The 27227-nt window shown below is 39.1% G+C and overlaps 2 protein-coding genes across 4 annotated transcripts; one reads left to right on the top strand and one right to left on the bottom strand.

Moving 5' to 3' along the window:
* The first annotated feature begins 58 nt into the window (after positions 1 to 58).
* Positions 59 to 5943, top strand: LOC102223205 (zinc finger and BTB domain-containing protein 22-like). The gene is made up of 5 exons (XM_023344368.1): positions 59 to 230; positions 1340 to 1555; positions 2701 to 3402; positions 4046 to 4318; positions 4836 to 5943. The coding sequence occupies exons 2-5, from the start codon at positions 1340 to 1342 to the stop codon at positions 5844 to 5846; spliced, it is 2202 nt and encodes a 733-aa protein (XP_023200136.1). The 5' UTR covers positions 59 to 230; the 3' UTR covers positions 5847 to 5943.
* Positions 5944 to 12744: 6801 nt separating this feature from the next.
* LOC102237505 (death domain-associated protein 6-like) lies at positions 12745 to 26694 on the bottom strand. 3 transcript variants are annotated; one of them, XM_023344370.1, is made up of 11 exons: positions 26645 to 26694; positions 24963 to 25213; positions 22998 to 23441; positions 22761 to 22892; positions 21942 to 22058; positions 21602 to 21833; positions 20675 to 20823; positions 20302 to 20452; positions 18508 to 19024; positions 18216 to 18351; positions 12745 to 13901 (listed from the first exon to the last, which is right to left on the bottom strand). In XM_023344370.1, the coding sequence occupies exons 2-11, from the start codon at positions 25194 to 25196 to the stop codon at positions 13842 to 13844; spliced, it is 2172 nt and encodes a 723-aa protein (XP_023200138.1). In that variant the 5' UTR covers positions 25197 to 25213; positions 26645 to 26694; the 3' UTR covers positions 12745 to 13841. The 3 variants fall into 3 exon arrangements, with proteins under 3 accessions (XP_023200138.1, XP_023200137.1, XP_023200139.1); XM_023344369.1 differs by having other exon boundaries at positions 26406 to 26692; XM_023344371.1 differs by having other exon boundaries at positions 25053 to 25213; positions 26406 to 26692.
* Between the last annotated feature and the right edge of the window lie 533 nt (positions 26695 to 27227).

Raw genomic sequence — 27227 nt, 5'->3', positions numbered from 1 at the left:
TTTATTAAAGCTTTGCTTTAAATATGTGATTTTCTGTCGGCCAAAGTCTGGCCCGCCTGTCTGGAATGGCCTTAAAGGCGCAGAGTCGCTGTCTGCAGCCGCAGGGATCCGACGGGCAGCGGGTTCGCTGAAAATGCGCCAGGAAGTTCTGGTTCTGGGTGACCTGGCAGCGGTTCCTGCCCTCGGCTCCCCCACACACCGGACCTCTGAGGGCAGCAGGGACTGAAACGGTGAGCCGAACCTGCTGCTTTTACCTCAGCCTGGCGAGCTAACTGCGGCTAGCAGGCTAACCTCACAGCTGTAGTGATGGAGTCTGACGCTGTTCCAGATGTTTGACAGATGTTTCTGTCAGACTGGAGCTGGCAGTCTCACTCAGGACATGATAACAGATCAGTCTGGGATGTGCAGCTCTGTAAGTGTCACCTGACTCTGGTTTTAGGCTGGTTTTCTCCTTCACTCTGCAGTAAAGTGTTGTTTTCAGTGGAGAACCTGCAGAGATGTGCAGCTTTCTGTGAAGTCAACCTGTTAAACTACAACAGTCAGTAAATATGATCTGCTGCTTTGTGTCTGATGGGGGACGCATGACATGCAATAGAAAGAAATGTTGTAGACGCACCTGGTTATAAAGGAATGAGTCTCTGTTGCTGAGTGATCATCTGCAGAATATTTTAGTTAAATGTTGAAAATGTTTAATATTAAAGAACATATTTGCATGTTTGCATGCAAATCTCAGCTTGATTCTGTATATTTTGGTTAATTTATGTAAACTGAGAATGCATGCACTGGTTTGCCTAAAAAATGTTTCTTCTCTTCAGCTGAACTGAAGTAAACAATACTTTAGCTTCAAAGCAGTAATTATTTGTTTTTAAATTATATTTTCTAGTTAATGAAACTGGTAGCTGAATATGGATGGGACTGTAACTGAACAAAATTCTGCATGAAAATGGCATGTTCTCCTAGTGCATGCATGGTTTCTCTCTGGGTACTCTAACTTCCTCTGACGTCCAAAAACACGTTTGTTTGGTCAACTGGTTTCTTAAGATTAGTCTGAAAGGTGAGTGTGTGTCTCTGTGATGGAGTGGTGACTGCTGCAACGTGTAGCCCGCGTTTTGAATGATGACAGGATCTCTTCTGATGAGATTGAGATGCAAACAGGGGAAAAAACAAAGTGGCACAAGGTAGGAAAAAAAGGGTATCAGAATTAAGCCTTGTGGTACGACCCCAGGAGAGGTCAGGAGAAGTGAAAATAAAGTCATTAATACTGACATAAAAACTTCAACAAAGAGTCTGAAACTTGATGGTTTCAGACTCCAGGATCCTGACAGTTTTCCTCCTGCAGATGCAGTCGGTTCCCATGGAGGTGGGGAGCAGCAGCGGCTCAGGCGGGTCGGCGGTGGAGGTCAGCTTCCCCGGCGCTCAGACCTCGGTGCTGGACAGCCTCAACCGGCAGAGAGAGGACGGCAGTCTGTGCGATCTGTCCATCCACGTTCAGGGACACGTCTTCAAGGCGCACCGCTGCGTCCTGGCCGCGTCCTCGCCCTACTTCCATGACCAGGTGGGGGAGTTTGACCCAAATGGTTCTGAGACAACCAAATAATTAATTAAAAGTTTTTATAGGAAGATTTGAATGCTAGAAAATAAAAAAAGCTAAATGGTTGTTTTTCTATGAATTCTGAATAAATTAAGTCATGTTTTCATTCTTCAGGTGATAATAATTCACCCACTGTCTTATTTTTCAATTATATTTACTTAAAATGAATATTCTTGAAGTCGGGGTGGAAGATATGGACCTAATTCTTTATCACAATATTTTATGGTAATATGGTGATAATACAAATTTCAATAACTATTTATTACTTGTTTTATGTAACTATAGTTGTGACTGCATGGAATAGCGTTTATAGCCTCACAATTACAAAGTATTTAAGACACCAGACACATTAAGAAATCTGATTTGTTTCACTAAAATGCACAAATTTAATCATATTTTCATATTTATTGAAACGACTTTATTCAACAAACACTGGAGAAAAATAGTAAACTTACAATCTGGATTTTAAACACCATGAATTGGAATTTATTGCGACAAAGATCAATCAAAATCTTAAATAAAATTTATTATGATAAACGATAAATGTCCATCCCTAACAGCCACTGTCACGTTTTAGCGCAGTGACGATATATTAAGATTTTATGAAAAGAATATTTAGCTAAATTTCCAACCTTTAAAATGGGAAATAATTTTTTAAAAATGTTTTTATTTACAATCTTTCACTTTAATATTAATGTTTCACAAAATTGGCGCCCCCTGGTGGTGATAAAAATACATCATCTTTCACATCAAGTGATTTTGAGGGAATTTTAAACATCATTAATTGGAATTTATCATGACAACGATGTATCAAAATGTTATAATGATAAGAAATTTATCACAATAAATGATACAATAACCTTTAAAATGAGAAATCTATATTTGCTTCTTTTTAAAGAAAGTTTTCTTCTACAGTCTTTGTTTTATAAACATTTTACAAATTTGGCGCCCTCTAGTGATAAAAACACAGAACCTTCCACGTAAAGTAGTTTTAAACATTAGTTGGAATTTATCGTGAATCAATGATGACTCAAAATCAAAATATTATCATAATAAATGCCCACTTCTGTCTGGAAGCAGCTTAACCCTGACCTTTTGACCTTTTCCAGGTGCTGCTGAAGAACATGTCCACGGTCTCCATCCCCGCGGTGATGGACCCGCTGGCGTTCGAGAGCGTCCTGAGCTGCGCCTACACCGGCCAGCTGCGGATGCTGCGTGACGACATCGTTAACTACCTCACGGTGGGCAGCGTGCTGCAGATGTGGCACATCGTGGACAAATGCACCGAGCTGCTGAAGGAGGGCCGCGCCGCAGCGGCAGGAGGAGGAGGAGGAGGAGCGCAGGACGCAGCAGGTGGAGGCGGAAGTTCGGCCAATCCCGGCTGCAGCAGCAGCAACGGTGAAGCTGGTGGAACTGGGACCACAGGTGGTGTCCTGGTTGTAGAGCCCAACGACCCCCAGAGGGTCCCCCAACCCTCCAGCCGGCCCTCGGTGAGCGAGAGCCAGTCGCCCAGCAGCACCAACTACTTCAGCCCCCGAGACGGGAGCAGCTTCCTGGGGGGAGGCGCAGCGGCAGGGGGGGCCTCTCTGGATGGAGGCAGGGCCAGTAACACCCCCAGCTACTGCACCCCATCAGGGGGAGAGGAGGCCCTGCTCATAGAGGAGGAGGAGGGGGAGGAAGAGGAGGAGGAGGTCATGTACCACCACAGGAAGAGAGGAAGAGGAGGAGGCAGCGGGAGGAGGAAGAAAGTCAGCTCGGTGTTGGAGCAGGAGGTCGGCGTCAGCGACAGCTTCGGCGTTTCCTCCTATCAGGTCAGATTTCAACTTTGAGGGAGATGCAGGAATTATGATTAATGAAATAATCGTTAACTAGTCAGGGCAATAATTAAGAAATATACAAAAAAATTAATTTAATCTTACATTTTTTTCTTTCTTTTAATCTTAAATTTTGCCTTTAAGATGAAAAAACACATCTGTCTGTAAATCTGTTCTTCCTCAACTATCAGTTTTAACTTCATCTGGTTCAAATTCTGTAACAGAAAAAAAAAATTCTCCCATTAAGCATCTTTTCCTGTCCAGTTATTAATTGATTAGTTAAAAAATAATCACCAGATCATTTCTACACTGTATTGATGTTAAGTCAAGCAGAAAACCTGAACTTACATGTTTTTGTGCTGCAGTTGCAGCATCTACTGCAACAAATGATGAAGGTTACACTAAAATCCTGCGACTGCATTTATAACATGTTTATTTTTCTGATTTAAAAAGGGAATTATTTGTTTATTGGAATCTTTTAACATATTTTTAATATTGTGTAAAAAGGCTTGAAAAAGTTGTAGAATGTGGTCATTTATTTTGTCCCACTAATCATCAGAATAATCGGTTACTAAAATAATCTTTAGTTTACTTTAGTAATAAATATCAGGCCGTATTTTACATCTGTGTCCCTCTGCAGGACGGCGAGGATTCTGAGGCGGCGCTGCAGAAACGTCCCACCTACAGCCAGCCCAGCATCATGCCGCGCAAGCAGTGGGTGGTGGTGAAGACGGAGCGGACGGAGGACGACGACCTGATCGTCGTGTCCGGAGAGGAGGGCGGCGAGGATGAGGAGGACGAAGACGAGAGGGAGATGGAGCTGGTGAGGGAGCGAGGGAACTTCAACATCTCCAACATCAGGAGCCTTTCAGCGGAGCTGGCGGGCCGAGCCGAGAGCGACATGGACTCACAGGTCAGCCGGTACCAGAGTCCAGTTCCTCCTTTAATCTGAAACTATTCACAACGATTTACATTCAGGCAGATTACAAACAGGATTAGGATTTTATTGGACAGATCAGCATAAAGTGGTGTTAACTATATAATTAAAAAGGAAAGTAATAATAGATGATTGTAATTTTGTTTTTACAATAAACTATCTGAAAAGTGTGGCTTTTTAAAAAAATTCTGCCTCCTTTATTATGATACCCCTAAAGTAAACTGAGACCTTCTTTCTTTCTACTTACAAATTGAACACGAGTTTTTTTATTTTAGTTTGTGTAAGATATAAAAAAACTGGGAATTTAGTTAAATATTCTGTGGAACCTAAAGTTGTAATATTTTACTTTTATAATAAAAAAACATTTTTACATATTTGTTAAAATTGTCTCCATGTCGTTACAGTTTATTATGAGACAGATAATCTGTGGCAGATCGATCTCCTCCCTATGATTTAGTCAATAACAGATCTGACCTCTGACCTTTTCCTGCAGGTGGATTACTGCCAGTCATCAGAGGACTACCTGAAGTTTGAGGGCAGCCTGATCGAGCAGACGTTAGCCCAGCACCTTCATGACGGCGCCGCGGGTCAGAACCAGAGCGCCAACCGGGCCGTGTCGGCCCTGCTGGGTCAGGTCCAGTCCGCCGCCTCGGCCCGGGCGCAGCTCTTCCCTCTGGACATGCAGGGGAACCAGATCCTGCTGTACAGCCAGGCGTCCGGCCTTTCCCTGGACCCGGCCGCGCCGCCACTGGGCGTGGCCGCCGGCATGATGGGCGGAGCCTCTTTCAAAACGCCCGGACTGGAGCACGGCGCCGTCCAGCTGCAGACCGGATTGGGTCCGGACTGTTCTGACGGTGGCGGGGTCGGAGGCGGAGCCGGCGGCTCCGGAGGAACCGCCAAGGTGTTCATGTGTCACTGTGGGAAAACCTTCACCCACAAGAGCATGCGGGACCGGCACATCAACATGCACCTGGACCTGCGGCCGTTCCACTGCCCCGTCTGCGCCAAGAAGTTCAAGATGAAGCACCACCTGACGGAGCACATGAAGACCCACACCGGCCTCAAGCCCTACGACTGCCTGGGCTGCGGCAAGAAGTTCATGTGGCGCGACAGCTTCATGAGGCACCGCTCGCACTGCGAGAGGCGCGGCGCCGACGGCGACACGGCGGGGGGCGGCGAGGGAGGGAGGCGAGGAGGAGGAGGGGGAGAGGAAGGCCCGGACTTCAACGCCTCCACCCACCTGCTGCTGTCTGCCGCTGACGGAGGTCAGGGAGGAGCAGCCAGAGGAGGAGGAGCGTCTGCAGCTGCTGCTGGACAACATGGCGGAGGAAGCAGTCACCATGGCAACACCATGGCCGCTGCCACAGGGACGATGCTGGGGGCCGTCTCCCAGAGTCCGGGTCCGGATCACGGATCGGGAATGTTCGGAGGGCTGGGATTGGCTAGAGGTGTGTGTGAGGAAGACGTGTGTGAGGTCAGCGCAGACGGAAGCAGCGTGACTTAAACCGGAGCTGAGGGAACCAATGGGAGTCCGGTTCTGATGGTTCTGATGGTTCTGAAGGTTCTAATGGTTCTGAAGGTTCTGGTGGTTCTGAAGGTTCTAATAGTTCTGATGGTTCTGAAGGTTCTGGTGGTTCTGAAGGTTCTGATGGTTCTGATGGTTCTGATGGTTCTGAAGGTTCTGGTGGTTCTGATGGTTCTGATGGTTCTGATGGTTCTGAAGGTTCTGATGGTTCCTGCTGCTGTTTTATCCTGGAAAAAGAGAAGAAGAAGAAAATGCACTTTGTTGAAACTCCTGTTGGAGAAATAATCTGAAGAACCTGGAGATTCGGGTCGGCCTTCCTGGTGGTTCGGTTTCAGTTACTTTTGACTTAAATGACCCAGTTCTTTTGCACAAACAGAATTGAAAAGTGGCCTCATCAGATCGGACCGTCGCCTCAGAATTAGCTGTTAGCTTCTAATATTCTAAGATGTTCTGAAAGTTTATTTTTCTCTGGGTTTGCTGGGGGGAAACCAGAAGGCTGCTGGTTTCTGTGGGAAAACGTTCCAGTTTGCTGTGATTCCTCTGCAGCTTCGTATCGTGACCCTGTTGCTGTGCTCAGATAAAAACCTGCAAGACTAATTAGAAATAGAAACATTTATATTACATTTATGTAATATTTTTTCTCTGCTCTCTGCAGCAGATTAAACTGATACTCATAATTCATCCAGATTCATCTCAGTCAGAAATTTTAATGGATTATTCTAAGATATTTTCCACACAGGTTTGTGATTTTGTGAAGCTTAAATTTGGATGATAACAAAAAATCAAAACTTACATGAATATAAATTGCTGCAACTTTGACCTTTAGGGGGCGACAAAGCAACATTTTTAACTTTCTTACTTTGTTCTTTCAGCTTTAGCACCTTGAAAATAATAATAATATTATTTCTATACATATTTAAATATATGTACTATAAGCAGCTCATAGTTCAGTTTTATTCTGGTGTTTCCTGTTTTGAACAAATGAAGCGATTCTTTAATGTCAGCTGGATGTTCAGGAATGTTCAATAAAGGAAAAAAAGAACTGGTCATTTAGAAGCATAATTTATTATTATTATTTTTTACATCATGTTTCATCTTAACATGTTCTAGTCCAGAAGTTTTTTACATCCCAGTTGATTTTCAGGTCCTGCTTTATGTGAGCATATTTTAAAATATGATATATATTCATTACAAGTATATGGAAAACACAAGATTAATAAATTTGGGGGTTTTTACACTCATAAATCTGCTTGTTTAAAAATAAATTTCATAAACTAGAACGATTACAATTACAAAACAGCCTCCAGTATTTATATTTTACAGGCTGTTTGTTTTGATATTTGGCCAATTAGAGAAAATCTAAGTAGATTCTTGTACCTTGTTTCAAGTACATATTATAGATATTTATAATATAAACTAGATTTTATACATTCTTTTGTGTGTTAGTGCTCTTGTTTTGAACATAATGAATATTTGTTGATCTAAGTGCATTTTGATGGAAAAAGCTGTGATTTGGTTCCTTTTGAGTTGAAGTACTGATTCTGTTATGAAGAGATAATCAGTTTAAACTTTAAAAGGTCTTTAAACTTAAATTTTAAAGATTTAATTAGAGAAAATAAATGTTTAAGCTCTTAGAGAAGGTTTCAAAGTAAGAAATTATCTTTATCTTTTGAGTTTAGACACAAAGATAAAAACAAATCTGTTGTTTTTTAACACGTATTGAAACTAATCTGATTAAAATGTGAGCTTATCGTTTCCAGCTCCGTTCTGGTAAGTTTATCCTCCCTGTGCTGCATATTTAATGAAACTGTGTTAGAGGATAATAATATGTTTGGTGACATCAGACATTATTATAGTTATTCTGAGTTTTTTGTATCTATTACAAAATCTGTTTTTCATTATCTTTATCTCATTAATTAATCAGACACCGTTACAAAATCATTAATTTTATTGATACATTTAATAAGACACATTCCAGTGAATACCTTAAGCACGGTCATATTTTAATAATTAGCATGCTAACCACGTCAACAGGAATGAATCTTTTCAACAGATTTATTTTGTACTTGTAGAGCCAAAATCGTCCACCAGCGGGCGCTGTATAGTTATATTCAGACCGATTCTCTCAGTCGGAGGAAGCCGCTACATATAAAGACAGAAACACGCTAATATAGCAGAACATATCACACACATATTAACACTAATAGCATATTTAAAGTTTTTCCTTTTTGTGTTTTATATTTTTCTTTGCAGAAGTCTGCCCCTTGTGGCCGTCGCTGGTACTGTTACTACCTGGAAATAGAAATGTGAAGATCAACTTTTCAAAATGTGATTTTTCTTTTTACTAACACTAAACAGAAACTTATTTCATGTGTGAATGAACTATTATTTTTATTTTATAAATGACTTCTGAAGCCTTTGAAGATGCTCTAAGTTTGTGTTTTACCTTCTGTGAAGGTTCGGTTTGGTTTCCACGGTTTGGTCTGAGTGTTGGTGGGATGTGCAGTGGTTCCTCCGTGGTGTTCATCAGAGAGGAAGATGAATGTCTGACATGTTTCTCATGAGTGCAGTGAACCCGTCATGTTGCACCAACACTGTTAACATTTGCATAAAGAGATTAATGCGAGTCGTGATTCAAGCACAACACAATTTGTATATTTGGGTGAGAAGTGGAGGAAATTTACTTTGTGTTTGATAAAAATGTCTGCAGCAAAGTCAGATTAAAGTAAAAACTGATATCTCTGCAACACATGGAGTGTTCTAAATGCAGTAACAAAAATATTTATTTAAAATCATAAAGATGATAAAACACCCTGAACCAAAGACAATTTCATCAGTTTAAGGTTAAAGAAACAGCCGGAGAATATTTGTGCAGCTTGTTGTCTCTCAGATGTTCTCTTGCAGACAGAGCGCTCACTTCATAAAGCTGAAATCTGCCACTTAAAATCCTAATAAATCATTTCATGTTTTTGTAAATTAAATCCTCCTTTTGACCAGCTGATTGTTGTACAGAAAATCACAGAGTGGAACTAATCATGTAAAATATTCCAGTGCATCAATATTAACCTCTTCCATGTACTGATATTATGGACTAATAAATTATTTAAAAAATATATATATATATATCTTTGGTCTGGATTGATTTAATCTTTTTTTCTATTAAACTTGGTAAAATCTACTTTCTACCAGAAAATCCTACAGGAACGTTTCTAAAAATCATGAAGCCCAGTTGAGTTACGGTGCAAAATAATCATCCAAGTTCGTCTCTAAACGGCTCAAAATATCCAAAATGAAGGTTTTGGAGTTTAACTGAGTTCTGTTATGATATTAAACCTGTTGCTTTGCTTGAAAACTGTAAAATATCACTGAATTAAAGCAATTCTTCAAAGCAGAGCAGGTACATTTTCTTCAGACATATTTTGAATTAATATGAGTTATAACAATTAATTTCTTGTTTTGCATAAAGTATTTTTTCAATTTGAATAAAAAACCAGTGTTGTATAAAGTACTGAAATCTCAGAGTCAAGTAAAAGTACAAGTACCTCTCCAAAATATGACTTTGGTAAAAGTCGAAGTCACTGACTGAAATGTTACTTGAGTTAAAGTCTTAAAGTATCTGAAACTTCTTGTACTTAAGTATGGAAATTGCTGTAAAAATGGATGTACTCAAGTAATGTAATGAAAAGTACAAGTAAAAAGTAAAACAAAGCAAATGCAGTTTGAATGACTTTTTTTATATTTTGGTAAACTTGTCAAATACACTTAAAATAATGTACCCAACCAAGTGCAGGCAAAATTAAACCTCCTAATAGATATACCTGCAGGCATCATTTAGTTAAGAAAATTAGGTGCTTTACCTATAGCACAAGGTTAACTTAACCTGCTTTACAACTGAACCAGCTTCTTAGTAAACCCTCCAGGACAGAAAATACAAAGTTTTTGTAAGCCTTAAGTTTTCCCTTCAAGTAAGGTCAGTGCTGAAAATGAGAAAAATAAATAGTACAGAAAATGCGGCCAACATGAAGAAAAAGAGCTGTTACGATTACTCTACTTCACAAATCAGTGAATCAGTCAATGCTACAGTCAGTAGGTGGTGCACACAACTGGTCATTATGCAAAAGAAAAAAAGAATTGGGAGGGAAATGCAGCTTATTGGCATCTGTAAACCTGGTTTTGAACTTGCATGCCTTTCCTATATTCGTTAAATTTAGTCTAAATTGCTATCGCTATGGCTTCTGTCCCCCCTTGAACAGAGGAGTCTAGGTAGCCTGCTACAGTCAACATTAGGCCTAAGCTAAATACACCACGTGTGGAACTGAAACAATGCCAAACAAAGTTCATTTATGGTCAAGATTTCACAATACAGTAGTGTCTAGTGACCAAGCTATAGTTACTGAAACAGGAGGATTATAACCATTTCATAAGAAGTTACCTCGATGTGTTTCTTCAAGTTGGACGGGGAGTTTTTGTAAGATAGAATTTCCATGTGACTGCTACTGATTGCGAGACTTGCTTTGTGTTTAATGGGAGAAGCGAAACAGGTGTATCCTAATTAAAAGTAAAGAAATCAAGAAATGGCAAAAAATGTGGAATGAAGATAAGAAAGGAAGAAGATTATATGAAGTACAAAAGTCAGTTTGAATTCGAAGCATTAATGAACGAAACAGAAGAGAAGAAATAATAATTAGTAGATTAAGAGTAGGTCATACCTACTTAAATGACATGCTTTATAAAATAGGGAGGAAAAATAATGATAAATGTGAGAGATGTGGAGAGAAAGAAAATGTAGAACACATATTGATGAACTGTAAGTCAAATGAACTCGAAAGGGAAGAATTAAAGAGAATAGTTAGAAATATGGGGCATGAATGGAATCTTAAAGGTATATTAGGAAATGAAGGAAACATAACAGATATTCACAAATTAAGGAAAGCATTGTTTATTTATCTTAAGAATACAAAATTAAAAAGTAGAATTTAATAGATATGAAGTAATGCTTCTACACACTCATGTACAGTAGGTGGCGGTATGCACCTTAAAGTTGCTTGTGATCCGCCATAATAGAAAAGAAGAAGAAGAAGAAGTATCCTATTGGTGGTGATGAACAAGCCCAGGCAAGCAGGCTACGGACTTTGTTCGGTAGCCTGCTTGCTACTTGCTAATCAGTAGGTGGGGTCAAAACACTTTGTTTCTCTCTCTCGCTTTTTTGTAACGAGTAACTAAACCACACATTGAAAATGTATCGGAGTAAAAGTACGCAATTAAGTTCGGAAATATAGTGAAGTAAAAGTGAAAGTCATCAAAAATTTTCATACTCCAGGAAAGTATGAAGTACTCCAAAATATACTTAAGTAAAGTAGTGAAGTATTTTTACTTCGTTACTATACAACACTGTAAAAAACTCATTGCCAGATATCACAAACGCATGACAGCAGCTGTTGCTGCAACTGCCACCACTTTTCACACAGAGCCGGATTGTTTTGGAAAAGATAAATCAATAAACTATTTTTTACTCAGATTATGTAGTCTGATATAATCTTTAGTTTTATAGGACAAAAAAAGGGGGAAAACAGCAGAAATCCACCAGAGGGGTGAAAACTTTCTCACACTATTTAAGATGCTCTATCACTATAATTTACCAATCAATTTTTACATTTTCTTCAAACAACTCCATTGATTAATAAAATATACCACACATTATTTAAGAATGAAAGACACAAAAACTGTTTTATAGCTATTTTTATTATTTATCTTCATATCAAAGTAAAAAAAGGAAAATATTTCACAGTGAATGAAAGGACATTTGTCTGGACAGAAGAGGAGAGTCTGTAGAAACACAACGATTCACATCCTTAAACTCTGAAAAGAGTTTTTACCCCCAGAAAGAGAAATTCACCTGCAAGATAAAATCTAATCAATAAATGTTTTATCCTGGGATAGAAAACCTGAAGACATTCAAACCCACCAGCAGACGCACAACAGCAGATTTAAAAATGACATTTTATTCATCGGGTTCTGAAAATGCAAAGTGCAAAACTCTTTCAAAAATATTCCAGAGATAAAAAAAACACAAACCAGAAAGTTCAGTTCTTTCAGCAGGACAGAATAAAAACACTGAATTATAAACAATAAAGCGATTTCTGATGATAGGGGGAAAATGTTTAACGTTTGGTAAAAATAACAGGTACTGATGAATATTTTTATACCATCTGAGATCTTTAGCTGAGTTTTAATAATGATTTAGGCTTCATTTAGATAAATAAACCATCATTTAGCTTAAGTTAATTAAGTCTAAAATGTGATTTCTGCTGCTTTCATTTAACTAATGAATGTTTTCAGTTTCTCTGTTTTTACTGGACAAAAAAAAATCCAGCAATTTTTATTAATGAGGCTGAAGAAGGTTTTAATTTTAACTCCTCAAAAAAGAAACTAAACCTCTGGAGATTTAATGTCTAATTTGCATAGAGGATCATGTGGGATCAACAGGAAATGTAAATTGTTACTTTCCATCTGGTAACCAGATTTTTAGCAATATTTTATGCAAAGCATCCAGGAATAATTAATTTAATTAACTACATTTTTTTAATTAATTAAAAATTAATTTTTTACATGTTGGTGTAAAAACATTCAGCTACAAACCTCCGTCAGCAGGTGGCAGTGTTGGCTACTTTAATGCTCTGAGTGTTGGCTGCAGAAGGGAAAAGTACCACGTGGTATTCGGGTCATTGCTGACAGAAACAAAAGTGTACATTTCCAGGAAAAAAATTAAGGAATTTTGAGATTAAACCCAGAAATTTTCTTGAAAAAAAGGTTGAAAATTTACAAGAAAAAAAAAAGTCTGATTAATCTGAAATTTTCAAGTTTATTTCTAGGAGATTTCTGGGTTTCAAAAGTCAAAAATTTGCAAGAAAAATTCAGGAATTCTGAGATGAATCTCAGAAATGTTCTAGGAAAAAGACATGGGAAAATGTTCCCAGAAAATTTCCCAGGTCTAAAATTTGGACTTTCGAAACTCCAAAAGTCCATTTCCAAGATTTTTCTAGAATTTAGAGATTCGACTAAATCTCTAAATTTAGAGATTTTTTTTTCTAAAAAATGTTCAACTTTTCAAACTCAGAAGTGTCCTTGTTTTTCTTAGAAAATGTCTGAGATTAATCTCAAACTGTTTGAATATATTCCTTTTTCTCTACTGTAGAGAACTGTAGAGGCCCTAACAGGCCATCGTAGGCAAGACATAAAAACAAGCTGAAAAAAAATAATTTGAGAATATCCCTTCATGTTAGTAAATATAATTTTTATTAAACAATCAGTTGCTTCCATAGATTGTGTTACATCTTTAAACTTGATTTTTTTTTTATGTGCTTTTACGCATGTTTAAAGGGAGAACCAATAGAGGGAGAACAGAGTCTGAAATCTACAGCAATTTAAAAATGCAATTGAAATATTTGATGGAAAAAAAAGGAAATTTTATTGTTTTGGTCTTTTAGGGCGAGCTTTCAGGAAGCTGTTTATAGACTGTGTGGTAAAATCTGCTTTTAAGGGCCGAGAGGAAAAGGAAAAATGAAACTGTTACGTATTTCTGCTGCTGCGTCAAACATCTGACCAATCAGTTTGTCGCCTCAGCAGCACAAACCGGAAATCAGGAAAATATCAGAAATCCTTTTTATACAAACCCAAACCCGCCTGTTGTCTGCGGAGATAACGTAGAAAATGTAAACAGACGAGCTGCTCCCTGAACTGAGCTCCTTTAAGGAGGAAAACTCAACATGTCCGACCGTTCAGCTCATCATCCTGAAACGTCTTCTCCGCCACAGCGTCAGCTGGAGGTCTGCGGTGAAAACCCATCAGAGAGCGCCCCCTGCAGGCAGAAAACAGAAACTGCATCCTGGTCATCGTCTTGTTCCAGTTCTCCAGGGTTAGCAGAGGTCAGCCCATTTCCAGGAAGGCCGTTGGAAAATCAACGTGTTCCTGTTTTCAGTCCGAGTCCGACAGGACGATGATCTCGTCTGGGTCGCACTGAGTCGCAACGTTAACCTGTAAACAGATGAGACAGAAAAAAAGATTTATAAAAAACAGATTCAAGATGAAAACATGCAAAGTTTTTAAATATAAAATCTGGAATTATTTCCATCTGTTACTTTCTGTTGAACATGAACATGAAGTTTCTGCACTCTGTAACGACTTGATGCAGAGTGAAGTTAATCTGGATTAATCCACAACTAAATTATTTCACTGAGCATTTTTACGTCCTGACTGAGAGAACAAGAGATTAATTCTTTAAATTGTGACTGTTTTTAATAACTATTCAATTCTGTAACTACTTGTAGTTGTTGTGTAACCCTTTCTCTTTTTAATCTCATGGTATTTTCCTGGTTAAATAGAAGGTAAAATAAAATAAAAATAAATATAATGAGCTAGATGATACAGACTCAAAAAAGATAATTTGCTGAAAAAACATGTCAGAGCAGATATTAAACCAAAACTGTACAAAAATATCTACATTTTGCATTAAAATTAAAATAGCCTTTATCTAAACTTTTAGCTTCACCTGATTAAAATTCTGCTAAAAAAAAAAAAGACTTTTCAGACACTCCAACAAATAGCCAACCGATCAGGGAAAAAAGGAACTGAATTGTATTTCTAATGTACAAAATAGTTTAAATAGATTTAGAAAAAAAATCAGCAGAATGTGATTTCATGAATCAATTATAAAATAATAATTAGTTGGTTTTTTTTTGTGGGCTCTAGTGTCCCTTATATGACAGCAGGCTGACAGGAAACGGGGAAGACATGCGGCAAATATAATCGGGTCCGGGAGTCGAACCCGCGACGGCCGGGGCGAGGACTCAAGGCCTCCAAATATGGGTCGCGCTAACCCCTACGCCTCCACGGCACGCCCAAAATAATAATTAGTTGCTGCTTTGCTGAGTGTTGCTGTTAGAGCTGTGAGGTGTTCACTGACCTAGAAAAAATGTGTTTTTCCAGCTCCTAGCTGTTTGATCCCAGACTGCATGTTTACAAACTGATTATTCTCTAATTTTGTCTCTTTTTGGTCACTTTAAATTGTAGAAACTGAAACACTAAGGAATGAATCTATAAAATCAAAGCTACAACCCACATTTCTCTGAAAGAGGAATTTTAAATAAAAGCAGGAATCTATAAACCTTGTAGTAAAATACAGTCATCGGCTGCTTGTCTGCTGGTTTCTCTCTCATAACAGTGACAAGAACATTTGAGAATGGGAGCAAATTTATCTGAATTGAGTCAAACGAAGAATTAGAGCAGAAATGGAGATAAACAAACAGATCTAAAGCTGTAAAAATTTGATAAAATATGATTTGATTGAATGTTTTAATCTGAGAAACTCCAGCATCTGTCAGTGAAATGTGACAAAGATGCAGCTCTGTCTGATCCCTGTGTAGAGATAGAGAAAACTATCAGCCGTAATTTAGGGGTAAATGGGTAATTTGGCAGCTACTGCCTCCTTCAATGACTCTGCAGAATCAGCAGCTGTTTATCAGCAGCAACACAAACTCAGTCTGGGTCGATAAGATGATTCTGGGAGGTTCTGGACTCAGAGATGGTAGTTTCTCTTTTATCAACAGAACCAAACATGAAGGCTGTGAAGCTGGCAGACCGACTGTGTGAAAAGAAGCAGAACCACTGGAGAAACTGTAGATGTGAAAACTGTCCAAGACTCAGAGAAAACTCCAAGTGAACCAGAACCGATCTGGTCTGTTTCCTGGTCCAGAAGAACCAGATTAAATATAAACACAGATGCTGTGATCTAAGCTAATAAAACACAGAGAATGTAATCCTGTTACTATTTCAGGCACTAAAAGTTGCATGGAAGGATCCATGCAACCTTCAAGATGTTTTAAAGGTTCCTGTAGCTTTAAAAAAAAGACGTACAGCCTCTACTAGGGGTTGAACCAATTAGTCGACTAGTCGACTAGTCGACTCTAGGACGTCTCGCGAGTTTTTACATTTCATGTCGACTAGTCGCAGTCATGTGATTGCCGGTGGTGACAGCCTGTGCTGATCTGACAGCACAGTATACGTCACAAGACACAAGAAAAATAAGTTAATACATTAGTTTAAATGATATGTAGATGGATGCATATTTGTGGTTTTACAGTGTTTTTAAAAGGAGATGGAGTTGCAGCTGCAGTCCACTACAAAACACTAGCCGTCTAAAACTCGCCCCCTTCCCGCTAAGGATGTCACTTAGCCGGCTCGCGAGTGTCTTTGTCGCGACGATCTAACTAATACATTATGATGTTATGTTGCTGATTAAATAAAGATCTGCGGTAATGACAGCTGCTGATTTAGGTTGAACAGTTTACGATAACTTTAGTCTATAATGTCCAAATGAAGTGAAAATTTATGAACTTAGCGTTATTTATTTTATTTATAGCTGTAGGAGAGGAAGGGGAGGAGGTGGAGGACGTGCCCGATCAGAGCGAGCCGGTAACCGGGAAAAAAGTCAGATGTGAAGAAGATTTTTTGCAACTTTTTGGGCCACATTACCAGAGTTACAGGGGATCAGCAGCACACAGCACCACTGCTGCCGAAGAAATCCTTGATTTTTTTTCGCTACCGCAGATCCCCACCATGGCGAACCCGCTGCAGTGGTGGGCCAGCAACCAGGGCAGATTTCCCCGTCTGGCAAACCTCAGCAGAAAATATTTAGCTGTTCCGGCAACCAGCACTCCCAGCGAGAGGATTTTCTCTCTCGCTGGGAATACCATTACGAGAAAGCGGGCAAGCCTTCATCCGGCTCATGTTGATGCCCTTGTTTTCCTACATGTCAACCAAGAAAAAACCCCAACAACTCTTAGCGAAGAGAATATTGACAGCGAGTGAACTTTATTTACCCCCCCTCCCCCGTGCCACCTCTTTTTATTGTTTTTACATGCCATCTAAAAGATGTGCGTTTCCTTTTGAATGTTGGTTTCCCAGCAACTTATTATTTATCATAAACTATCCCGATGTTTTGTTGTTTCACTTGTTGCTGTTCTGTGTAAATGCCGTATTTTTCCGTGAAAACGGGTAATAAAGCCTGTACGTTACTCCAAAGCTTTGCGTTTTGCGTTGCTATGACGTCACAACGACTAGTCAACTCGACATCGACTCGACTTTTATCATGTTGACGTTGACTAGAAAATATCTTAAATCGTTCAATCTGCTGAGTCAGCAGAGCTTCCTGCCGCGCATCGGGCGGAGGAGAAGCAGGTGGTTTCGTTGAATTCAGCTGTAACCAAACGGGATCCGTTCATAACAAGTTTGGCTTGTGATGTTCCAAAAGCTCCATGTAGTCAGTGTGATCATTTGACTCCTATAGTAACTATCCAGAGATCATCAGCATCAGCCGGTGTTTAGAAAAAAAAAGTCAGACCCGACTTTGTGCAACAAACTTTTCCCCGCTGCTCACGAAGAATCTCCATAATAGACTTAGTAAAAGCAGGAGAAGGGGAGCGTGTGTGTGTGTGTGTGTGTGGGGGGGGGGGTCAATATTTGCCGTGAAAATAGCTAATAAAGCCTCCAAGTAGTTGTGAACGGTTTTTGCGCTTACGTCACTATGACGTCACCGCGACTAGTCGACATCGACTCGACTATTATCATGATGTAGTCGACCTTAAAAAATATGTAGTCGTTCAACCCCTAGCCTCTACCCACAATGCAACCCGGCTACAGGAAGGCGTTTGACTCGAGCCGGGAGGAAACACCTGCTATCTGAGTCGAATCGAGGTTTGATCACGTTCAAACGTAAACAAACCGCTCTAGAGTTCGACTGGTACCACAAGGAGACGACCTCCTCCAAACGGTCCAGACTAGATCTGGACAATATGGCTGAAAAACGTATCACCATGTAATCATTTTATATCAGTCACTATCAATAATTACTGATCAGTTTTTTGTTTTAAATACTGTGAAACTGGCGGCGTGACCTTTCCTGGTTGGTCCAGTTTTCAGGCCTTGTTGTTTATTTCTAAGGAGTTTTGAGGCGAAACATTAAACTGCTGCTGTCCAAGTTACTCAGCCTGTTACTCACTAAAAGATAGAAAAACTGCAGTATGATGGCGTCTGTCTGCTGCATATCAGCTCTGATTTCAGCTCAAATCAATACCACTAATAATATGATTAATAAAATTATTTTGACTGATTCTTCTTAACAAATATATTCTATTTTGTTATTAAAAGTAATAAATAAAATTGATCTCCTGACTCAGTGAGTTACTGTGTAAATTAATCATGATTTCTACATTGACCAGGCTGTATGTGAAGTTATGAGTCTTTGTTTCTTTGTTTTCCTGCGTTTTTTCGTTACATCGTCTGTTTCTGCACCTTGTTTTTCTTTGGCGGCGGCGTCGACTGAACGCTGACGGTCGGGTTCTTAGTGAGAGTGTCGAGTACAGACGATTCCTCCTTCTGTGGAGAACCGCAGCAAATAACGCCCATGTCCAGAGGGATGTCTGCGTTGCTGAGGAGGAGGAGGAGGGATGAAGAACAAAACGTAGAGAATCAGAAGTGAATAAAACAAAGTGTTGCTCAAGTTAAAAACATTTTCCTGACAGATTACTCTCAATGATTCCTAAGATTTAAATACTTCTGGTCCATCTTCATCCTGCGGTTCTACCTGTCATAACTCATCTTCTGCTTTGTGCTTCTGGAGTTTGATGACATCACTTCCTCCCTCTTCCTCTTCAGGCTCCTCGTGGTTCTCAGGCTGGGAGCCGGAGTCGTGCCGTTGGTCGTCTGCATGTTGCTTTGTTCCACTGAGACGGTTTTTTGTTCCGGTGAAGGATTCCCTTTGGTTACGGCTGCTGCAGGGGATGATGGGAGATCTGTGGGCTCATCGGCTACAGCAACGCCTGACACCTGATTGGACGAGTCCTCGGACTGCCGCGGAGCCGCTGGGCTCCCATTGGACGACGGCAGCTGTTCGTCGGTCTGCATGGACTCTGATTGGCTGGGGCTGTCTCTGGGCGACCGGACGTCGGACATCGGGGAGATCTGAGTTTCATCGGACGCCGGATCGTCTTCATCCTTTGTGCTTCCTGTCTCCTCCAACGTTTGATCCTCTTTGTTGTCAGCGTCGTCGCCGGCTTCGTCTGCCTCGTTATCGTTGTCTTCCTCATTATCATCATCGTCATCTACAGAGAGAAGTGTTTTAAAGTGATTGAAGGGAATCACAGTAAATCATTATAAAAGCGTATTTTGAACACCTTTCAGAATGAATTGTTTTTTAATCCAACGGCTGCAAACAGATTCACAATTATAAAATAGTATCTCTTTGAAAAGCATTAGTAGAACCTCCTGTGCAACCAACAAAGAAGCAGCAAGTGGTTTCTGGATGGTAAGTCTTTTCCAGCAGCCATTGTACAACACATACAGCCATAAAAACAAAGGGCCAAAAATGCTGGAGATCCACTGCAGTTGCTCGGTAACGGCACAGCATCCATCAAACATGAATTAACAAAAGGGAGATTTTTGCTCGTTTTCCAGACACCAAAAACATTAACTAACTGCTAAAAACAGCCGGACTGATTTTAGAAGCAGTAGAAAAACAACTGGAAGTACAAAAATGTGCAAAATGTGAGTTTTGCATAACAGGTCCCCTTTAATTAACATCTTTCTTCCACCAAGTTTCACAAACTTTAAATACATTAATTTTTGTGAATAAAATGTGTGAAAACTTCACAGTTTTGAAAATCTTTGTCAAACAATGAAAAGCAATTATACTTCGGGAAAACAGTAATTTTCCTGTTCTTTACTCTTTCATACAAACCAAAAAAACTAAAATATAATTTCAGAGTTCTGCTGATGTCCTGCAGGTAAAGCAGATTTACTGAGCAAATATTTGTTTTCTACATGGATCTATGATCTCATGTTTTAGAAACCACCTAAAATAGCAAAGATTCCCCTTTATATGTGTTACAGTGAAAAATGGGGAAGTGTAACAACAATGCTGCCTCTAACGGGTCGATTAGAGAAAAAGTTTAATCAGAAAAAAGGGAAGAAGTGGAAACTGAAAATGAAAACAAAGATAAAACCTCACTGTGAAAATACGAATCAATTTGCCTAAACAAACAATTTGTTCCTAAAGTTGACAGAATTAATAACTGATCTAGAACCTTCATGCAGATTCCTGCAGGATGAAACTACAACCTTTATGGTTACAGAAGTTTAAATAATCACATCAAGCTTTCAAGCTGCCAAAGTTTGATTCAGTGCAAAATGATTCATTTTAAGTTAAAATTATGCACTGAAAAGAATTAATTAAAAACTGCCCATGACATCATGCATTTACCGATACTGAATATGACTTATTGTCTCTTCATGCAGGAAAATGTGCATCAGATCATTTCTCTGATCAGTCCAGATCTAATCTAAACTCCAGTTGAAATCAGAATAAAGTCTCGACTCTGACCTGCGCCGTGCTGCTGAGTGCTGGCCTCGATCTCCTCCTCTATGTCCGGGTCTGACGATTCATCCTCATCCTCATCCTCTTCCTCCTCCTCCTCATCCTGAGCCACTCCGTTTGTCTGCTTGGTCTTTGATTTCTCTCCTACTTTTTGATTCTGGAAATAGAGTAGATTCAATTATATCCTGGATTTAAATTTAAATTAGTTTTTGAACTAGTTCATATTTTTCCATCTTTATGTATCTAATCAATTATCAGACAAAAACACACACTATGCTTGATCTTAGAGTTATTACAGCATCTTTGTCATAAATCCAAACGTTTGTTCCGATGAAAAAGTTCCAAACTAATTTGGAAATGTTCATGTTTCCTCCTTCACCTCCTTGTCCATCCGGAGCTTCTCCTTGTCCACCATGTCCTGCTCCACAGCGTATTTATCGATGACTTCCTCCAGACGGGACAAAGCAACTACCCTGTTGGAGCGCAGCTTCTTCAACAGAGCCGGGTCCATCAGAGCCGGGTCCGTCGCTGCGGAAGGAAAGAGAGGAAAGAAAAAGAGGATGAAAGGAAAAGGACACGTTTTTAAAAAAAAGCAAAACAGCAACAATAATACAAATGCTGTTCAAATGCTTTCATTTGAAGTAGTGGTCATTTTTAATATTACACTTAGAGACACTGGATTTCATATATTGTGCAATCAGTTCAAGAGTATGGTGACATTAAAAAGTGTCAGCATGACCTTTACTGCTGTCACTCTGCTTCCTGGTTGCAACATAAGTCTGAGATAGAATCATTTGGGTTGATCAAGTCAGATAAAGATTCAATTTCCTCTACAGAAATTGCATTTTACCAAAATATTTATAAATGGAATGAGTAGGAAATCATCTGAAAATATAAGAAAAATGTCATCTTTGATGGATTAATTTGCTCTGAATCAAAACTGTTCAATCAGAGAATAACTTTTATTGGGATTTTATTATTTGCTGGTGCAGATTATTTTCCAAATGATTTAGATGCATCTAGACATTCACTGAACTACTGCTGAAAGGGTTAACAATTATATCAGATCTTCTTATCAGGGATATAAATACTCAAAGTGATTCCTCACAGACAAATAGTTTGCTCTGACAACACACTAATAACACAACCCTAATTCTTAAACACTTACTGTTGCTAATAAAGGCATTTCTGGCCATAACTATAACTAATTTCTTTATGGAAATCGTGATTTAAACTCAGTTTCTCTCCGTTGTGCTGATATGAAAAAAGAAACACCCAACGTTGCTTCTTCTTCTCCGGGTCTCACCAGGCTTGTAAGTGTCTGTGAGGCGCGAGCCGAAGTTGTAGACCAGGTCCAGGTGGCGCCGCTCCTGCACGCGTTTTCCCGTCTCCGTGAACGCCTCCCGGGCGACCTCTTCCCGCTGCTCCGCGTTCAGACAAAGGCCGTGGCGCTTGTTTGCTCGCACCACCTGATGCAGGATGTCTGAGTAATTTGGAGGTTTGTTGTGCGTCCCTGGGCTGTTGATGAAGCGCTCAATCTGTGCAGCACAAACTGGATCGTTACTAATGGAACTGGGATTATAATCCAGGTTATCAGTGACGTTTTGTAGCATTTCTACTGGATGAAATCATTTAAATCAGCTCACCCTCTTGTTGATTTCTGGGTAGCGGGTTCCAGCGTATCTGATCCTCTGTTCAATCACTCGGCCTGTTAGTGAGCCGCAGCCTTTCAGTTCACACAGCTTTTCATAAATCTTCATCATCTACAGTAGAAAAAAAGATGTTAGTTTATTTAAAACATCGGTTTAAGGTTCAGACTGCAGGCAAAGGCAAACCAAACCCTGTTTTGGCCCAGATGCAACCAACATCCGACTTGTCATGGCAGTCTGACCCAATTATAAACTTTTCAACCCCCAAAGCAAAATCCTGTTTCTGCCACTTCTGATTATTTTTATGTCACTGATGTGAGACAAACTTCTGCACCAGAAGAAGCCAGATAATCTGGACGTAAACAATGGCTGAAAATTATGATTACGAACTTATGAAAGAAGTTTGTTTTACTAACAATCAGACCACTCTTGGTTCTTCTGACTATACATTCAAACAGATTTCCCTGTAGAAGTTACAGTCGATGCTCCACAAAAAGCTGCTGCTATTAGTTGTGCTTCATGTTTATTAGATTCTTACGTCTTGTTATGATCTTGTGACGATACTGTCGGCTCCCATTGCTCAACAACTTTCGAATCAATCCATAAACAGCTCCATACATTATTGATTCCATAAACAATGTGCTGGTGTGTGATGTAAGCAATTTTCTTCTGCTCATGCTGGTCACTTTGAACGTAAATCGTTCACACAGAAGCCAGATTATGGTTAGATTTAATTAGTAGTATGACCGACCATACAAAAAATCTGATTTTAGCAAAACAAAATCTGTGAGTTAATCTGTTGAAATGTCTGCAGACCTTCCGTTTGAGTTTGTGCTCCTGGATGTAGGTGGAGTTCTCCGTCTCCATGTCGTCTAAGCTGAGCTCCACCTGCTGCAGCCGGTAGATCTCATCGTTGTAGAGCTTCAACAGGTTCTCCAGGTACGCAATCTGAAATTCAGACATACACAAAAACAATCCATTTCTTTTTTGTTGTTTTTATTCACTTTTCTGAAATAAAAAGGTACTTCCTGCAGCCATGTTGACAGATCTGACCTGTTTCCTTAGCGCTCTCCTGGCTTTCCTGTCAGCTTCTGGATTTTCCTCTCTGGTTTCCCCTGGATCTCCTGAGGTGGTAGGCTGCTCCTTTTCCTCTGACTGAACACCATCTTCCTCCTCCCCTGTCCCACCTTTCCTCTTATCTTTGCTTTTGAGCGATGCGGAGGTAGACTGATGACTTCCTGATTCAGAAGCAGAGGGCTCCACCTTGCTGAGGGTCTGCCTCTTCTTCACGGAGTGCTGCTTCAACATGGTGCACAGTTCGTTAATGTAGACGAATGTTTTGCCGACGTTGCCCTGAGCTCGAGTCAGACATTGACCCAGAGAGTTCCTGAACTCCACGGAGCAGAGGTAGTCCGGACAGGCCTTGCTGTGTTTGGTTTGGAGGAAGGTCAGGACCTCTGGGCACTCGTTGGTGAGAGGAGTGCAGTGCTGCACAAACTGGAGCAAACAGGAAGGAAAGAACATGAGAACTTTAATTAAACAGATTTTTTTTCTCTTTTGTGGGCTCTAGTGTCCCTTATATGAAAGTAGGCTGACAGGAAAGGGGGAAGGAGAGGGAGGAAGACATGCTGTAAATGTCGCCGGGTCCGGGAATCGAACGTGTTGAGGACTCAAGGCCTCCAAAAGTGGGTCGCGCTCAATTAAACAGATTTTTAAAATTCAATTATTCAAACTCATTTTCACTTTGGGCCACTTCAAGATCATGAATTTCCTTAAAGGGGACAGCGGTGGGAGAATATATTAATAAAACAATTAACACAGTTAAAATATTTTAGTATTCTCTTTATTCAATGAGTATTTCTTAAACTGAATAATATTTAAAATCCTTTTACATTGATGCAATTTGACATTTATGCAAATAAAAACTCATTTGATTTGACTGATAAAATAATACCTAAGAACCCAACTGTTATCTTAAATTTCTAGAAACAATGGCCACATAAATAGCTGCGGTGAGCCAGACTAAATGATGTAAAATGGAGCACAGCAGTTTAAAAAGTTTGGGGTTTTAACCTAGATTTCCTCCTGTGTTTAAGAACTCTGTCAACGTCCTGATCAGAACATGGATTTTCCTCAGAGAGCTGCATTTAAATATGTTAGAATGACAAATAGATGGAAATTATGCAAAAGGTTAGCTATGGAATAGAGCTGCATGATATTGGCCATGTTAATAAAAAACATAACTGAGAACTACCAAATTACAATAAATGTTTTTAGATACCACATGTTCCTGTTCTCCAGTAATATTGTTGGTGATTCTTTTTGTTTAATGCAGCAGAAACTGTCGTCAAGACGTTCTGGTACAATCATTAAAGAAACTACAAGTAATGTTTTTCTTTTCTAATATATCAGATGTAGCAGGAAGCAGCTTTTGCTATCAATCGTGTTGTTGACATGGAAGTAATAAGTTTGTCTGCAATTAACCAAAAGCTGAATTCACAAAGAAATCGTCACCGCAACAATTTTTACATTGGATGTTGTCCTAATATCCTGCAGGCCAAATATGGAAAACACTGTTTCATTTACAGGAAGTAAAAAAAGACAGATGAGGTGAGATGAAGGCGGTTTTTTGTTTGCATTCACAGTGAAAAGGATCTCTAAGTAGAATGCACATATCACTGTTAATAAAGCTCAAACAGCTTTACAAATAATGAAACTCTTTACACACACATTTATATATTAACATGTTACATAGTGATGTTTTATTAAAGAGCTGGCTGGAAAAACAAACAGCTTTTAGACTTTTGCTCTAAACTGCTGGCCCACCAGAACCTCTTATTAAAATCATAATCTCATAATATAAAGTCTAATAAATTCTATTATTCTTTTTTACTATTTACAAGCAGTGTTCAGTGGCAGCTGTTCTACTTTCGTTATGTGTCGGTATGATGACGATAAAGAAAAAACTTAAACCTCCGTGGTGAATAAAAACTAAAGTATTTCTAACATTTTTCTCACCTCGTCAAACAGCTTCTGGTTCTGGACCTGCAGAGCTTTTGTACTCTTCTTCGCTGAGCTAAAAGGTGACTGTGTGATGTGGGTTTGTACCAGATGCTGATTTTTAGGTGGTGACACATTTTTGGCCCGAAGCTCAGATGATGAAGGTTGAGGTCGCTGCTCTATGTCGGTATCATCATCGTCATCGTCGAGGACTATGATCTTATCGGCCATCGAGGCGGGAGCCACCGCCATCTAAGTACTGAATGGTTCTGCATCCAGGAAAGGAAAGAGTCAGAAAATTATCAACACAACAGTAAATGCAAGATGCCAAGTAAGCATCATATTATTGAATTCAATAACAGGCTGAAAATAGGTTTATTTAGAAAAAGACAACAATGATGGCACATTTTGTCCATCCTACAGTGTATTTATTGTAATTACTAAACAAAACAGACTGTCAATAGAGTTCATACTGTCAATTTTTAGACAAAACCTATAAGAACTAACATTACTAAATAACTCAATAAGAGGAAAAAAACATAAAAGCTTAAAGTTTTTTAGTTTAAAGGCAGATTATTCTGTGCTGCTTTATTGTACAGTAACTTACATAGCTGTTATAGGTAATTTAAGTCACATCTAAACTGACCATAAAAAAGGCAGAACATTCATGGAAGATAACTTGTCAAACATTATAAGGCAACATGTTAGAGCTTTATGAGACAAATCTAAATTTTGTGCCACATTTTTTTAGTTTTCAGTGCAGACTGGGAGACATAATCCCGAGCATTTGAGCTCTTAAAACAAAACTAAAATGTGATTTTATTACTGAATTTCTTAATTTGGACAAAAACAGACACAATAAATATGCATGCTTTGTAATTCCTTATTTCCAACTGGATTCAAACTACCAACTCTATGAAGGAACCTGCAACCTGATTGGTGCATCTCCTATATAATATTTATCCAATATTTATTCTATGAAGGCAGCAGCAAAAAGAATTTAAACTGAAATGTACACATTATCTTAGCTCAGATAACTACAGGAAGTTAAAAAGAGTAAATATAATAGATTTATGTAAAACAAGATGCAACTTGTGTGAATCTCTATGCAGTTAATTACTCAATTTCAACAATTTTCAAACTCGGTATGCTGCAGAAACATTTTCTTTGCTTTTATAGAGACATCAAAAGTTAATTTGGTTATGGAAATGCAAAATGGTTTATAAGCTGTTTACTCTGGGAGCTACAACTAATTAAATATTTCTGTCAGAACGACAGTGAAGTCAATAATAATAACACCAGAGACAGTTAGTTATATTAAACAGTCCGATACTGTTGAAGAACAATAAGAAACAGAAACTTTACTAAATAGTGAAACTGGTAGAAGACTTAAAGGAAACCATTAACTAGATAAATGTGCCGATGATAAAGCTCGTTTAGGACATATTATAATGCACTCACCTGCTATTTGGGTGCTGCTTGAGATGACAATAAACGCAGAAACCGCTTCCCAGCACAAAATAAGAAAGCTCCTAGTTAGCTCATATTAGCATTAGCAGCTAGTTAGTATTTTAACATACTCTGGCAGAGAGCCGGTACTAAACTACAAAAATCCTCTTGATATTTGTGTATTGTAGAGTTAACTAATAAAATAAATACACAATATAATATTTAAATCCCATCAGAATTGCTACACTTACACACACTGCTTGTAAACTTGGCTATGTTGTCAAGTCGAGACCCGCTAAACTACGGCAAACATCCAAGGCTCTGATTGGTGGATAGATCAAACACGATGAGTAAAGTGGCCCGTTATTGGACGGATGAGTAGAAGGGGCTGTTATTCTGCGAGTTCTATTTGGGGATTCATTTCGTTGTAAACGTGCTTTACTGACACCTGCTGGAGAATGCAAGGAACAGCACACCAGTAGGTAAATGTAAATATATTTCGGCTAAATAAAGTTTTAATTCAGAACAAAAAATATCCAATTAACGTTTTAGCGTTGCATCTAAGCTGAAAATACGTTAAAAAAAATTCATACATTATTCTTGACCTTAATATATCAGATAGAATGGCAGATAATTTTACTTTTTTGTAAAATCTTAAAGGATTTTTCTGTTCTGATTAGAAGTGAAATGAGTCACTTTAGCTTGTCACTTTAACACGCAAAGACCTGCAGCGTTTGAAGTTTTAGATTTTTATTTTCTCTGAACATTGCTGTCTTAAATGTCTCCCATTTTACCACTTTTTCTATGTAGAATGATGGACCTGTAATATACCTC

Source organism: Xiphophorus maculatus, chromosome 13 (assembly GCF_002775205.1).
Source record: "Xiphophorus maculatus strain JP 163 A chromosome 13, X_maculatus-5.0-male, whole genome shotgun sequence".
Classification (NCBI taxonomy): domain Eukaryota; kingdom Metazoa; phylum Chordata; class Actinopteri; order Cyprinodontiformes; family Poeciliidae; genus Xiphophorus; species Xiphophorus maculatus.
This window is presented reverse-complemented; position numbering and strand designations above follow the sequence as displayed.

What these genes read in the sequence shown, in the direction of transcription:
- LOC102223205 (XM_023344368.1), top strand. Translation starts at nt 1,340, where the DNA reads ATGCAGTCGGTTCCCATGGAGGTGGGGAGCAGCAGCGGCTCAGGCGGG. An exon ending in CGCCCTACTTCCATGACCAG is followed by an intron (nt 1,556 to 2,700) that starts GTGGGGGAGTTT and finishes GACCTTTTCCAG; the next exon opens with GTGCTGCTGAAGAACATGTC. An exon ending in AGAGCGACATGGACTCACAG is followed by an intron (nt 4,319 to 4,835) that starts GTCAGCCGGTAC and finishes CTTTTCCTGCAG; the next exon opens with GTGGATTACTGCCAGTCATC.
- LOC102237505 (XM_023344370.1), bottom strand. Translation starts at nt 25,196, where the DNA reads ATGGCGGTGGCTCCCGCCTCGATGGCCGATAAGATCATAGTCCTCGAC. An exon ending in CAGAAGATGAGTTATGACAG is followed by an intron (nt 18,352 to 18,507) that starts GTAGAACCGCAG and finishes CCTCCTCCTCAG; the next exon opens with CAACGCAGACATCCCTCTGG. An exon ending in CGCCGCCAAAGAAAAACAAG is followed by an intron (nt 13,902 to 18,215) that starts GTGCAGAAACAG and finishes ATCTGTTTACAG; the next exon opens with GTTAACGTTGCGACTCAGTG.